Source organism: Phyllobates terribilis, unplaced genomic scaffold, assembly GCF_046119375.1.
Source record: "Phyllobates terribilis strain yellow unplaced genomic scaffold, ASM4611937v1 Scaffold_4__5_contigs__length_816908805, whole genome shotgun sequence".
Taxonomy (NCBI): Eukaryota; Metazoa; Chordata; class Amphibia; order Anura; family Dendrobatidae; genus Phyllobates; species Phyllobates terribilis.
In genome coordinates, this window is record NW_027362764.1 from 27,075,199 (window position 1) to 27,091,269 (window position 16,071).

Here is a 16,071-nt window from a genome sequence, read left to right on the forward strand (position 1 = left end):
ATGTTTTATTGTGAGTCCGTAAAAGTGGCGTAATACTCTGACAACATTGTTCACAGCAGTGACCTGGGAGTCAGAAATGCTTCCAGGGGTCTTCCCTATGCTGATCCCAAGTCATTTGAGCACTGTTCCCATCGATTTGGGCAATTTTTAGGCCCCCTACAGACCGCCGGGGGGAGCCACCGGATTAATGCTCTATTTTCCCATAGACTTACATTGGGCTCATTGCTCGGGTCGAGCTCCCGAGTATTCCAATGTGCTGGACCCGAGCAACGAGCACCCGAGCATTTTACTGCTCGCTCATCACTAGTGAGGATACAGTAGGTGAGGGTAGAGCTGGTCATGCAGTAATGTGGTGGAGCGGTGGTTACTGCAGATTGTAGGCTTGTTGGAAGAGGTGGGTCTTCAGGTTCCTTTTGAAGGTTTCCACGGTAGGCGAGAGTCTGATATGTTGGGGTAGAGAGTGCCAGAGTAGGGGGATGCACGGGAGAAATCTTGTATGCAATTATGGGAAGAAGAGATAAGAGGGGAGTAGAGAAGGAGAACTTGTGAGGATCGGAGGTTGCGTGCGGGTTAGTACCGGGAGACTAGGTCATAGATGTATGGAGGAGACAAGCTGTGGATGGCTTTGTATGCCATAGTTTTGAACTAGAGTCTCCTGGTTATGGGGAGCCAATGAAGGGATTGACAGAGGAGGGGGGACTGGTGAATTAGTCGGGCAGCAGAGTTTAGGATAGATTGGAGGGGTACGAGAGTGTTAGAAGGGAGGCCACAAAGCAGAAGGTTGCAGTAGTCGAGGCAGGAGATGATGAGGGCATGGACTAGCATTTTTGCTGATTCTTGAGTAAGGAATGTGCGGATCCAGGAAATATTTTTGAGTTGGGGTCAGCAGGAAGTGGAAAAGGCTTGCATATGTGGTTTCAACGAGAGATTAGACTCCAGGTTTACCCCGAGACAGTGAGCTTGCGGGATTGGGGAGAGCGAGCAGCCATTTACTTTAATTCATAGGTCTGTTGGGGGGTTTGACTGAGATGGGGCAAAGATGATGAATTCTGTTTTTTCCATGTTAAGGTTTAGAAATCTAGCAGAGAGGAAGGATGAAATAGCCAATAGACATTGTAGGATTCTGGTTAGTAAGGAGGTGATATCAGGTCCAGAGAGGTAGATCTGTGTGTCATCATTATAGAGGTGATACGGGAAGCCGTGAGACTCTATGAGCTTTCCCAGGCCGAAGGTGTAAATGGAGAAGAGCAGGGGCCCAAGGAGTGAACCTTGGCGAGACATTGACAGATAGGGGGCGAGTAGGTGGTGTGTGAGTGGGAGACACTGAAGGTCCGGTCTGTAAGGTACAGCGAGATCCAAGCTAGGGCCAAGTCTGTGATGCCAAGAGATGAGAGAATCTGTAGTAATAGGGAATGGTCCACTGTGTAAAAAGCAGAGGATAGGTCCAGAAGGAGGAGGACAGAGTAGTGTCCCTTGGATTTGGCGGTTAGTAGGTTGTTGGTGACTTTAGTCAGGGCAGTTTCAGTAGAGTGATGCTGTCGGAAGCCAGATTGTAAGTAGTCAAAGAGGGAGCAAGAGGAGAGGTGGGAGGACAGTTCAAGATGGTCGTGTTGTTCCAGTAGTTTTGAGGCATAAGGGAGAGGTGATATGGGGCGACAGCTAGACACAGAGGATGGGTCAAGGGAGGGCCTTTTAAGGATGTGTGTGAATGAGGTATGTTTAAAGCATGACAGGAAGACACCAGTTGTTAGTGATAGGTTGAAGAGATTGTTTAGGGTTGGGAAAAAGACTGTGGTGAGGTTTGGGTTGAGGTGGGACTGGATCGGGTCAAGTGCACAGGTGGTGAGATGTGATCTTGAGAGTAGAGCAGAATGTTGATCTTCCTTGATTGCGGAGAAGCTGGTTTTGGAGGAGGAGGGCTGAGTAGTTATGAAGAGGGGTTGTAGGCCAAAGCTTTCTCAGATGTTATCAATCTTCTGCCTGAAGAATGAGGCAAAGTCTTCCGCTGAGATGAGAGGAGATGGAAGAGGCGCTGGGGGACGGAGGAGATAAAGTGTTGAATAGCTGTTTAGGATTATGAAACAGGGAGGATATGAGAGATGAGAAGTGTCAGGAATATTATAAAATATTAATGTCAGGGAGAGATTATCAGAATATTAGCCCTTCTCCCATGCCCTCTGCTGTAGTGTTTGTCCAGAGATGACAATCATACAGTGTCTAATGCAAATGATCACCATTTGTCAACACCGAGCTGTCCCATTTTCCTCAGCACAAAAGCCCCAATTAGTCCACGCCTGGTAAATAGTTTATGCAAATACGACCAGACAAGGAGTGTTATAACTTCATTAGGAAGTAAGCATCTCGTCCCTGAAAGACGCAGGAAGTAATTAAAATGCAGGCTTGCACTAATTTGCGTGTAACTGTTGAAGCTGCTTCCGAGCTTCAAAGGGGAATTTGCAGACATGATGACTCCGATATGAATTATGAGATATTATGAGTTCCATACGTCCGGCAATAACTAGACCCAAATGGGTAGTGACCAAATCAGCCCAGGAATGTGTAGGTACCTTTCCAGGGCTGTAACCAAAATCAGGGAGCTGCAGCGCAAAGACACCAGAATGGCAGACTGCAGCTATACGAAGTGTGATATCAAAATAAAGATACAATCATAAGGGAAAAAATGGCGTAGTCTGCGAGCTTCTGCGATCAACGGGCGATGAGTTATCGCAGAAGTTAGCATTTCTAATAAAAATGTACAGGCTGGAGACCGGCCCACATGATGTCACCACAAGGGGCGTGTGGCCAGATCTCCCTTAGGTTTAAAAGAATTATGGAAAAGACAGGAGCACTCATTGCCAGGGGGGAATAAGAATTATAAGCAATGGGTCCTGTTCAATAACAGCATATTCCAACCGGGGAGCCCCTCCTCCACCTATATTGAGTCGTCGCAGCGAACTTTATAGTGTAAGTTTCACTTTTTTATCCTGTTTTATTTTATGTAACTGCCTATGTATTTTAATGTCCCCTTTGTAAAATCCTTGTATATATTTTTCTTAAACACTGCCTCCCCAGAAGCCATATACGCTATCAAAACGCAGGCGTCCGGCCAGGCCTGTATTATATTTAAAACTCGGCTGGTGGTGGCAGAGAGTATTAATAATTGGGCTATCGTGGAGCTGACAGTGACCGTATGGAGGGCATTAAACCTGGATTCCAGTCTGTGGAACCCAGGGTGTTGAGCCATACGCTCACTGGTCGCTTACCGATACCTACGTAGAGAGTAGTCTGGTTCGCATGCTCGTGACTCCGGACGAAATACGGACAGCGTGACGGCACGGTGAGATATTGTGTGATCTCCCCGGTGTCGTCCTGACTGTCTGTGGGTGGAATCCCTGACAAATTGGTGGCAGTGGTGGGATACTGTATGATCCTGCTGGTGCCGTCCCTGACAAGAAGTATGCTTGCTTTTCTGCAGTGAGTGTGGACTTGAAAGTAGTGAGGGACTGTTTGAATGTAATGAAGTGCTGTTTGCAGTGGTACTTTTCCATCTCCGCTCAGCAACTCTGGAAGCCTGCCTCAGTTCTTTGATCAGGCTGGTGTGCCAGGGTTGCCTGTTGATTTTGTGAGCTTTGGTATGTGTGAGAGGGGTGGCCGATTCGAGTACTGCAGCTATTTTGGTGTTCTATAGAGCGGCACCATCTGCATTGTGTAAGGAACTTATGTCTGTAAGAGGGAGAAGGAATTAAGAGAGTGAATGTAGATCAAGGTGTTTAAGGTTTCTGCGAGGGTGTGCAGGTTTGTGGAGTGGGGATTGTGGACCTGGAGAGGAGATGGAAGAGAATATAAGTAGGTTGTGGTCAGAAAGAGTGAGAGGTGAGTTAGAGAGGTTAGATAGGGAACAGAGGCGGGTGAAGATGAGGTCCAGTGTGTGTCCATCTTTGTGAGTGGCTGCAGAAGACCATTGAGCGAGGCCGAAGGAGGAAGTGAGAGATAGAAGCTTAGAGGCAGACGAGTGGGAAGTGTCAATGGGGATGTTGAAGTCGCCCATGATGATGGTGGGGATGTCATCGGAGAGGAAATGAAGCAGCCAGGTGGTGAAGTGGTCTAAGAACGTGGTGGCTGGTCCTGGGGGGCGGTAGATGACAGCCAGCTGGAGGTTGGAGGGGGAGTAGATGTGCACACAGTGCACCTCAAAAGAGGGGAAAGTAATGGAGGGCGGCAGTGCAATTGGGGTGAAGGAACCGTTATCTGACAGGAGAAAGCCAACTCCTCCGCCATGCTTGCCAATGGTACTAAAAAGAGGGATAAAAGGGGAGACAAGGGTCGCAGAGTCTAAGTGTAGATGAATATGTGCATTTGCCACAACAATATTTGTTTTTTGCACTCACCCTTTAGATGTCGGATCAAATGATCCGTGTAGTGGGAACTATGTCAGCCCTGGTATAAGGCTTGCATGTTGGATAGTGGAGTGGAAAGAAGGTTTCCCTTTTTCGGCGTTTCCGGAGGATAAGGATGGTTAAAGATGAATTATTTTTCTCAATATCAGATATATTCGAACATTTTTCTAAGAACAAATAACGCGTTTCTGCCAGCAACGGCCTTCATCAGGTATAATATGCACTTGTAAGGACTTCAAAGGAAGACAAGAAGACAGTCTTTATAGACTGGTTACTCCTAAGATGTCATGGTTTTTTCTCCTTTTTTTTCCCCCTTTTTTCCCCCTTTTTTTCCCCTTTTTTTCCCCTTTTTTCCCCTTTTTTCCCCTTTTTTCCCTTTTTTTTCCCTTTCTTTCTCCTTCCCTTTCTTTAGTTAGTTAGGATTGACACCACACCCTAATTGGGTTAGGAGAGTGGGTAGTTGTTCATCTTTACACTCTAACATCATTCTGAATACTAGAATGGTATATTTTTTTCATATTAGAATGAACATATATAAAATAAAAATAAAAAAAATAGCAAAAATTAAAAAAAAATTCCTAAAAAAAAAAATAAATTTCCTTTCACTTTTAATTTTTCATTACCTTCCCCTTCCCCGCCTTTCTTTCTCTTTCAGTATATAATACAGATTATGTGGAACAATCCAAAATCCTGACTAAAAAATTCTTAGATAAAAAATACCCCAAAAAAAATGATAGCAGAAGCCTATGAAACCCACCTGAAAAAAAATCAAAATGAATGTCTGTATGAAAAACCCACAGGAAAAAAAAACCCAGTGCTCTGATATACACACTGAACAAACTAATATGTACAAAAACTGAAAATGACAAAGAAAAGAATACAAGATGGCATCACAATTTTATTACTGCTTTTAACCAGGGAAGAGTGAAAATAAGACAGATTTTAAAAAAATATCGGCACATTCTGAGACAGGATTCCATCCTCAAAAAGTGGCTACCGGAGACCCTGGGTGTCACATTGCGGAGGGGGGTTACAATTAGGAACATTGCTGCGCCTAGTGTCTTAGGGAAACCCCTCTCTCCTTCAAGATCAAAAAAGACCCCTCTACAAAACCCCCATGGGGTTTTTAGATGTGGATCAAAAAAATGTCATTGCTGCGATATCATTAGTCACAAACAAAAATGTATTATATCAAGCAACACAGGAGAGAGAATAAACCTAAACCAGCACCTTACTTGTGAGAGTGACCACGTTATCTACATGAGCAGCACAGGAGAGAGAATAAACCTAAACCAGCACCTTACTTGTGAGAGTGACCACGTTATCTACATGTGGAGCATAGGAGAGAGAATAAACCTAAACCAGCACCTTACTTGTGAGAGTGACCACGTTATCTACATGTGGAGCATAGGAGAGAGAATAAACCTAAACCAGCACCTTACTTGTGAGAGTGACCACGTTATCTACATGAGCAGCACAAGAGAGAGAATAAACCTAAACCAGCACCTTACTTGTGAGAGTGACCATGTTATCTACATGAGCAGCACAAGAGAGAGAATAAACCTAAACCAGCACCTTACTTGTGAGAGTGACCACATTATCTACATGAGCAGCATAGGAGAGAGAATAAACCTAAACCAGCACCTTACTTGTGAGAGTGACCACGTTATCTACATGAGCAGCACAGGAGAGAGAATAAACCTAAACCAGCACCTTACTTGTGAGAGTGACCACGTTATCTACATGAGCAGCACAGGAGAGAGAATAAACCTAAACCAGCACCTTACTTGTGAGAGTGACCACGTTATCTACATGAGCAGCACAGGAGAGAGAATAAACCTAAACCAGCACCTTACTTGTGAGAGTGACCACGTTATCTACATGAGCAGCATAGGAGAGAGAATAAACCTAAACCAGCACCTTACTTGTGAGAGTGACCACGTTATCTACATGAGCAGCACAAGAGAGAGAATAAACCTAAACCAGCACCTTACTTGTGAGAGTGACCACGTTATCTACATGAGCAGCATAGGAGAGAGAATAAACCTAAACCAGCACGTTACTTGTGAGAGTGACCATGTTATCTACATGAGCAGCACAAGAGAGAGAATAAACCTAAACCAGCACCTTACTTGTGAGAGTGACCATGTTATCTACATGAGCAGCACAAGAGAGAGAATAAACCTAAACCAGCACCTTACTTGTGAGAGTGACCACGTTATCTACATGATCAATTGTGCCTGCGGTCTTCAATACGTGGCCGCACTACACAGACAGTCGCGTGTGAACGGCCACAGACACAACACTAAAAAAGGGGTTAAAGCACAGTTTGTCCAGACACCTTTTAGTTAAACATCACAAAAAATTAGACATAAAGGTAACTCCTGCTGAGCAAATATCACAGAACGACACAAATAGGATCCAGAAACTAAAAGAAAAGAGTCTTACTGGAGTCAATATCCATATAGTGGAAAAGGTGTGAGAACAGGAAGATCTCATTTCTGTAAAAGTAACTGTCATATTTCATGAATTGTTTATGAATTTTTACACACTAGATTCATAATCATTATGTATTTTTATGATCAGTACGATGTAATTATTTATAGCCATCACCAGATATATTTTAATCACAATTATGTATTTCAAGAATTACCATTATATTATATATATTATATATATTGAAAGAGAAAGAGAAAGAAAGGTGGGGAAAGGGAAGGTAATGAAACGTGAAAGGAAATTCATTTATTTTTTTTAGGGAAATTTTTTACATTTTTATTTTTTTTATTTTATAGATGTTCATTCTAATATGAAAAAATATAGCATTCTAGTATTCAGAATGATTATATTACTATTAAAGATGAAATTAGCCTATTTATGAGGGTAAAGTCTTTATATTATATACCGTTGGTTTTGGACCCTGCTTATGCACCTGGTCCAGGAGTGCCGTGATACCAATTTACTACAATCGCTGGTGTCACTGATGAAGTCACCTGTTTTTTTCTCATGTGACTGACATCATCACTTGGTATCATCATATCATTGGTGCACTGATGATGTCATTGGTGTTACTGCCATCACGAATGATGTCACTAGAATCACTGGTGTCACTCATGACTTCATCTGTTTTTTTCTGATGTCACTGAGATCGTCACTGGTGTGATTGGTGCACTGATGACTTCACTGATGATGTCATTGGTGTTACTGCCATCACGGATGATGTCGCTAGTGTCACTGGTGTCACTGATGACTTCACTGATGATGTCATTGGTGTTACTGCCATCACGGATGATGTCGCTAGTGTCACTGGTGTCACTGATGACTTCACTGATGATGTCATTGGTGTTACTGCCATCACGGATGATGTCGCTAGTGTCACTGGTGTCACTGATGACTTCACTGATGATGTCATTGGTGTTACTGCCATCACGGATGATGTCGCTAGTGTCACTGGTGTCACTGATGACTTCACTGATGATGTCATTGGTGTTACTGCCATCACGGATGATGTCGCTAGTGTCACTGGTGTCACTGATGACTTCACTGATGATGTTATTGGTGTTACTGCCATCACGGATGATGTCGCTAGTATCACTGGTGTGACTGATGGCGTCATCTGTTTTTTTCTGATGTCACTGATATCGTCACTGGTGTGATTGGTGCACTGATGACATCACGGATGATGTCATTGGTGTTACTGCCATCACGGATGATGTCGCTAGTATCACTGGTGTGACTGATGGCGTCATCTGTTTTTTTCTGATGTCACTGATATCGTCACTGGTGTGATTGGTGCACTGATGACATCACGGATGATGTCATTGGTGTTACTGCCATCACGGATGATGTCGCTAGTATCACTGGTGTCACTGATGGCGTCATCTGTTTTTTTCTGATGTCACTGACATCGTCACTGGTGTGATTGGTGCACTGATGACATCATTTTTTTTTCTGAAGTCACTGATGACATCACTGATGACGTCTCTCCTCGCGCTGCACTATGCGGTCTGAGTGGTGGCGCTGGGAGATAATGATGGCTCTGCTTTCCATCTATGATGCATGATGGGTTATTCCCAGCAGTAGACGTGGACATGTTACCGGGTGTCCGTCTGCGTTCCCTGCTGTGATCACATCCTCTAACATGAGCTCATTCTCCGCAGCATCATCATCCAGGATCTGCTGGGCTCGGAGAAGGAGTATGTCAGAGACCTGCAGTTCCTCCAGACCCATCACCTGAGTTACACCGAGAGCTGCAGCGACATTCCCGAGGCTGTGGCTACACAGAAGACAGTCATCTTTAGAAACATCAGAGATATCGGGGACTTCCATGCCAGGTCTGTATGGAGGAGAGCGCGCAGCATTACATAAGCGTTCCCCACTCTCCAGCCATAACTGTCCGCCTTCTCCACAGAAAGTTCTTCCAAGAACTGAAGAAAAGTGACACAGATGACGATATCGCCATGTGCTTCATCCGGAACGAGGACGATTTCAACAAGTACATCATGTACCTGGTGGGTCGTGTGCAGGCAGAATCCGTGGTGGTCAACGATGCAATCCAGGAGTTCTACAAAGTGAGGACTGTCTGTCTGTCTGTCTATCTTCATTTATCTGTGTACCAGAGAGTACAGCAGGGCCCTGTGCACCAAGACACATGCCGACACTGAATATATGAGATTAGCTGTATACCTGCCAAATACACTATACTGATGTCATTGAGGTGCAAGATATGACGTGCACTCATCTGTGATTATTTCTAGCAATACATGGAGGACACTCTTGCGCTGCCTGACCCCTCCGGTCCCCCGCCACCTCCTCTCCAACATTACCTGGAGCGCCCAATAACTAGGATTCAGCACTACCAGGTCATTCTGAAGGTAAGAAGGCGCCACTGATAAGACAAGGTAAAGCATTTTGCCTGCAGCCTCGTGATAAGATAAGCCAGGGAAGCAGGTCAGGGAACCGCTATGGGCGCATCAGCCTCCCCTGGGTTTTTATCCTTATTATACCAAACATTCTCTAGATGTAAATATTATGGAAATATTTTTAATCCTGCAGGAAATGATCCGGAACAAGGCCCGGAACGGTAAGAACTGCTCGCTTTTGGAGCAGGCCTATGCCATCGTGTCAGCTCTCACGCGGAGGGCGGAGAACTTCCTGCATGTCTCACTGATAGAGAATTACCCCGGAACTCTGGAGGCGCTCGGCGAACCTATAAGACAAGTAAGTACATCCTCAATCACATAAGTGACGTCTCCATGCTGATCCGCAGAGATCACATGTCTGACATCTCCTTGCTGAGCCATAGAGATCACATGACTGACATCTCCGTGCTGAGCCACAGAGATCACTTGACTGACGCCTCCGTGCTGAGCCACAGAGATCACTTGACTGACGCCTCCATGCTGAGCCACAGAGGTCACCTGACTAACATCTCCTTGCTGAGCAGTAGAGATCACATGACTGACGCCTCCGTGCTTAGTCAGAGATCACATGACTGACACCTCCGTGCTGAGCCACAGAGATCACATGACTGACGCCTCCGTGCTGAGCCACAGAGATCACATGACTGACGACGCCTCCATGCTGAGCCACAGAGATCACATGACTGACACCTCCGTGCTGAGCCACAGAGATAACATGACTGACGCTTCCGTGCTGAGCCTCAGAGATCACATGACTGACGCTTCCGTGCTGAGCCACAGAGATCACATGACTGACGCTTCCGTGCTGAGCCACAGAGATAACATGACTGACGCTTCCGTGCTGAGCCACAGAGATCACATGACTGACGCTTCCGTGCTGAGCCACAGAGATCACATGACTGACGCTTCCGTGCTGAGCCACAGAGATCACATGACTGACGCTTCCGTGCTGAGCCTCAGAGATCACATGACTGAGGCCTCTGTCAGCGAGGTCGCCCCCTGGTGCTCACTGTTTTCTGGAGTGAAGCTTTGCATCATCAACTTTGTTCTCTGTTTTAGGGCCACTTCATTGTTTGGGAAGGAGCTCCTGGTGCCCGAATGGCCTGGAAGGGACACAACCGCCACGTCTTCCTGTTCAAGAACTATGTCATCATCTGTAAACCCAAGAGAGACCCCCGGACTGACACCTACAGCTACGTCTTCAAAAACATGATGAAGGTGCGTTCATCGGGGAGGAGGCGCTGCCCCCAATATACTCTCCAGAGAGGGGAGAGCTGTACAATAATATCAAGTCTAGTACTCCATTCACCTCCAGAGCTGCGCTCACAGTTTCTGCTTTCTGGTCCGCACGTCTCCTTGGAGCATGCTCTGCGGGTCTGATGTACACAACGTCTCCCACAATGCATTTCACCAGTGTCTGAGAGCCCATGGTCAGTGGGGGCCTGGTGAGGTGTGTCTGTGAGGCTCCCAGCTTCTAATAATAGGGGCCCTTTTATCTTTACTACCCGGCGCTCAGGCGGCTCCTGGTGTTGACTGATTTCAGTAGAAATATGAGCGCAGCTCTGGAGGTGCAAGGCACGCTGTACATGCTCTTCAGTACCAGGGGTTCACATACTTTCTTTCTGTTTCCTTAGCTGACAAACATTGACGTGAACGATCTGGTGGAGGGCGACGATCGTGCCTTCGAGATCTGGCATGAGCGCGAGGACTCAGTGCGCAAATACCTGCTGCAGGCGCGGACCCTGATCATCAAGAACTCCTGGGTGAAGGAGATCAGCGGCATCCAGCAGCGCTTCAGCCTGCCGCAGTGGAGTAAGCATCGGGCGCAGTATAACACCCATCATCCAAGGTCAGGGAGAAAGGATGATGGGGAGGGCACCCCCAGTGGTCGGAGACATGAAACATTCACCTGTCCGGGGCGTCCCTTCTCGGACACCATACATTGGTCTCTCCTAAATACCACCCCAACACCCCCCTGCAGTCTGTTCAGGATGGTATAAATGGGGTCATAGCTCCACCCTCCTGTAGAACATTGACTCCAGTCACAACCAAAGCTGCAATCACAAATGTGCCCTTTGACCTTGAGTGTCTTGTGTTGCAGACCCCCCGCATTTCATCGAGGTGCTGGGAGACTGCACGGCTGAGCTCGGAGAAACTGTCAAGCTGGCATGCCGCGTCACCGGGACCCCGAAACCCACTATCACCTGGTACAAAGGTAATGACCCCCATTCACCAGAACGATGGAGTGCAGCATGGAGAGGACCCCGATATAACCCCTGGCCCCCACCCATTCCCTGATGGCACTTCCTCCTCCATTCTGGGACTTGTAGTCAGGACAGGCAGGGGCTCACGATGGTGGTTATAGTCACTATGTTCACTATTTAACCCTTACATCTCTGTCTATGGTGGTAACACAGGACAGCCACTGATGGATAAGTCCCTTGTGCCGTGCCATACATCACACTGCCCCCTTTGTCCTGCATGTGGTGGTGAGAACGATGGTGGTGGTAACCATTTCTGTGCCCCCTCAGATGGCCGCTCGGTGGAGGTGGATCCACATCACATCATCATTGAGGATCCAGATGGTTCCTGCACCCTCATCTTGGACAACATGACGGGCTCGGACTCTGGCCAGTATATGTGCTTTGCCTGCAGCCCAGCGGGTACTGCCAGCACACTGGGCAAGATCCTGGTCCAAGGTAACTATCACATGGTGTCTCTGGTGTATTGATGGAATGTTCTCACATCCCAAACCTGCCCCATAGTCACCAGGGGGTTAATATTTGTAAGAAGGAAGTATGGAAATACACTGTACTCCACACATCACTATACATGCTATACTCCAGTCACATCCAGAGCTGCAGTTAGTATTCTGCTGTTATATTATGTATATTCTCCAATCACAGCTATAGCTGCAGTCAGTATTTTGCTGCTAAATTATATTTTATCAGTACACGAAAATGGCACTGGAGCAACCATCAGTACATGAATATAGCATCAGAACCACCATCATTACAGAAACACAGCACAACACCACAACCACTATCAGTACATCATCAAAACTCAAGACAGCAGAAGAACCATAATAAGTACAAGAATATAGCACCAGAATCACCATCAATACATAAATATAGCACCAGACATCCCCACTTCATGCTGTCCCCGGTCCATGGTTTCTCCTCCTCACTAGTCCCAATTTCAGTTCCCCCCTTACATTAACCCCTCTGCATACAATCTCCTCACACTGTCCCCTCTCCTACAGTGTCCTCACACTGTCCCCTCTCCTACAGTGTCCTCACACTGTCCCCTCTCCTACAGTGTCCTCACACTGTCCCCTCTCCTACAGTGTCCTCACACTGTCCCCTCTCCTACAGTGTCCTCACACTGTCCCCTCTCTTACAGTGTCCTAACTCTGTCCCCTCTCCTACAGTGTCCTCACTCTGTCCCCTCTCCTACAGTGTCCTCACACTGTCCCCTCTCCTACAGTGTCCTCACACTGTCCCCTCTCTTACAGTGTCCTCACTCTGTCCCCTCTCCTACAGTGTCCTCACTCTGTCCCCTCTCCTACAGTGTCCTCACACTGTCCCCTCTCCTACAGTGTCCTCACTCTGTCCCCTCTCCTACAGTGTCCTCACTCTGTCCCCTCTCCTACAGTGTCCTCACTCTGTCCCCTCTCCTACAGTGTCCTCACACTGTCCCCTCTCCTACAGTGTCCTCACACTGTCCCCTCTCCTACAGTGTCCTCACTCTGTCCCCTCTCCTACAGTGTCCTCACACTGTCCCCTCTCTTACAGTGTCCTCACACTGTCCCCTCTCCTACAGTGTCCTCACACTGTCCCCTCTCCTACAGTGTCCTCACTCTGTCCCCTCTCCTACAGTGTCCTCACACTGTCCCCTCTCCTACAGTGTCCTCACACTGTCCCCTCTCCTACAGTGTCCTCACACTGTCCCCTCTCCTACAGTGTCCTCACACTGTCCCCTCTCTTACAGTGTCCTCACTCTGTCGCCTCTCCTACAGTGTCCTCACACTGTCCCCTCTCCTACAGTGTCCTCACACTGTCCCCTCTCTTACAGTGTCCTCACACTGTCCCCTCTCCTACAGTGTCCTCACACTGTCCCCTCTCCTACAGTGTCCTCACTCTGTCCCCTCTCCTACAGTGTCCTCACTCTGTCCCCTCTCCTACAGTGTCCTCACTCTGTCCCCTCTCCTACAGTGTCCTCACACTGTCCCCTCTCCTACAGTGTCCTCACTCTGTCCCCTCTCCTACAGTGTCCTCACTCTGTCCCCTCTCCTACAGTGTCCTCACTCTGTCCCCTCTCCTACAGTGTCCTCACACTGTCCCCTCTCCTACAGTGTCCTCACTCTGTCCCCTCTCCTACAGTGTCCTCACTCTGTCCCCTCTCCTACAGTGTCCTCACTCTGTCCCCTCTCCTACAGTGTCCTCACACTGTCCCCTCTCCTACAGTGTCCTCACACTGTCCCCTCTCCTACAGTGTCCTCACACTGTCCCCTCTCCTACAGTGTCCTCACACTGTCCCCTCTCCTACAGTGTCCTCACACTGTCCCCTCTCCTACAGTGTCCTCACACTGTCCCCTCTCCTACAGTGTCCTCACACTGTCCCCTCTCCTACAGTGTCCTCACACTGTCCCCTCTCCTACAGTGTCCTCACACTGTCCCCTCTCCTACAGTGTCCTCACACTGTCCCCTCTCCTACAGTGTCCTCACACTGTCCCCTCTCCTACAGTGTCCTCACACTGTCCCCTCTCCTACAGTGTCCTCACACTGTCCCCTCTCCTACAGTGTCCTCACACTGTCCCCTCTTCTACAGTGTCCTCACACTGTCCCCTCTCCTACAGTGTCCTCACACTGTCCCCTCTTCTACAGTGTCCTCACACTGTCCCCTCTCCTACAGTGTCCTCACACTGTCCCCTCTCCTACAGTGTCCTCACACTGTCCCCTCTCCTACAGTGTCCTCACTCTGTCCCCTCTCCTACAGTGTCCTCACACTGTCCCCTCTCCTACAGTGTCCTCACTCTGTCCCCTCTCCTACAGTGTCCTCACTCTGTCCCCTCTCCTACAGTGTCCTCACACTGTCCCCTCTCCTACAGTGTCCTCACTCTGTCCCCTCTCCTACAGTGTCCTCACTCTGTCCCCTCTCCTACAGTGTCCTCACTCTGTCCCCTCTCCTACAGTGTCCTCACACTGTCCCCTCTCCTACAGTGTCCTCACACTGTCCCCTCTCCTACAGTGTCCTCACTCTGTCCCCTCTCCTACAGTGTCCTCACACTGTCCCCTCTCCTACAGTGTCCTCACACTGTCCCCTCTCCTACAGTGTCCTCACTCTGTCCCCTCTCCTACAGTGTCCTCACTCTGTCCCCTCTCCTACAGTGTCCTCACACTGTCCCCTCTCCTACAGTGTCCTCACTCTGTCCCCTCTCCTACAGTGTCCTCACACTGTCCCCTCTCCTACAGTGTCCTCACACTGTCCCCTCTCCTACAGTGTCCTCACTCTGTCCCCTCTCCTACAGTGTCCTCACTCTGTCCCCTCTCCTACAGTGTCCTCACTCTGTCCCCTCTCCTACAGTGTCCTCACTCTGTCCCCTCTCCTACAGTGTCCTCACACTGTCCCCTCTCCTACAGTGTCCTCACACTGTCCCCTCTCCTACAGTGTCCTCACACTGTCCCCTCTCCTACAGTGTCCTCACACTGTCCCCTCTCCTACAGTGTCCTCACACTGTCCCCTCTCCTACAGTGTCCTCACACTGTCCCCTCTCCTACAGTGTCCTCACTCTGTCCCCTCTCCTACAGTGTCCTCACACTGTCCCCTCTCCTACAGTGTCCTCACTCTGTCCCCTCTCCTACAGTGTCCTCACACTGTCCCCTCTCCTACAGTGTCCTCACTCTGTCCCCTCTCCTACAGTGTCCTCACTCTGTCCCCTCTCCTACAGTGTCCTCACTCTGTCCCCTCTCCTACAGTGTCCTCACACTGTCCCCTCTCCTACAGTGTCCTCACACTGTCCCCTCTCCTACAGTGTCCTCACTCTGTCCCCTCTCCTACAGTGTCCTCACACTGTCCCCTCTCCTACAGTGTCCTCACTCTGTCCCCTCTCCTACAGTGTCCTCACACTGTCCCCTCTCCTACCGTGTCCTCACACTGTCCCCTCTCCTACAGTGTCCTCACTCTGTCCCCTCTCCTACAGTGTCCTCACACTGTCCCCTCTTCATTCTGTGCCCTCACTCTGTCCCCTCTCCTACAGTGTCCTCACTCTGTCCCCTCTCCTACAGTGTCCTCACTCTGTCCCCTCTCCTACAGTGTCCTCACACTGTCCCCTCTCCTACAGTGTCCTCACTCTGTCCCCTCTCCTACAGTGTCCTCACACTGTCCCCTCTCCTACAGTGTCCTCACTCTGTCCCCTCTCCTACAGTGTCCTCACTCTGTCCCCTCTCCTACAGTGTCCTCACACTGTCCCCTCTCCTACAGTGTCCTCACACTGTCCCCTCTCCTACAGTGTCCTCACTCTGTCCCCTCTCCTACAGTGTCCTCACTCTGTCCCCTCTCCTACAGTGTCCTCACACTGTCCCCTCTCCTACAGTGTCCTCACACTGTCCCCTCTCCTACAGTGTCCTCACTCTGTCCCCTCTCCTACAGTGTCCTCACTCTGTCCCCTCTCCTACAGTGTCCTCACTCTGTCCCCTCTCCTACAGTGTCCTCACACTGTCCCCTCTCCTACAGTGTCCTCACACTGTCCCCTC

At 48.6% G+C, this 16,071-nt stretch overlaps 1 protein-coding gene across 1 annotated transcript in view; it reads left to right on the plus strand.

Moving 5' to 3' along the window:
- The window catches only part of LOC141264608 (obscurin-like), an 870,641-nt gene that overhangs the window by 54,786 nt on the left and 799,784 nt on the right, over window positions 1–16,071 (plus strand). Inside the window, exons 11-18 of the mRNA XM_073676886.1 lie at window positions 8,555–8,728; window positions 8,806–8,965; window positions 9,152–9,268; window positions 9,450–9,614; window positions 10,376–10,534; window positions 10,951–11,128; window positions 11,418–11,531; window positions 11,848–12,015. Of these exons, the coding sequence (XP_073532987.1) occupies window positions 8,555–8,728; window positions 8,806–8,965; window positions 9,152–9,268; window positions 9,450–9,614; window positions 10,376–10,534; window positions 10,951–11,128; window positions 11,418–11,531; window positions 11,848–12,015 (1,235 nt within the window). The remainder of the gene's footprint in view (window positions 1–8,554; window positions 8,729–8,805; window positions 8,966–9,151; window positions 9,269–9,449; window positions 9,615–10,375; window positions 10,535–10,950; window positions 11,129–11,417; window positions 11,532–11,847; window positions 12,016–16,071) is intronic.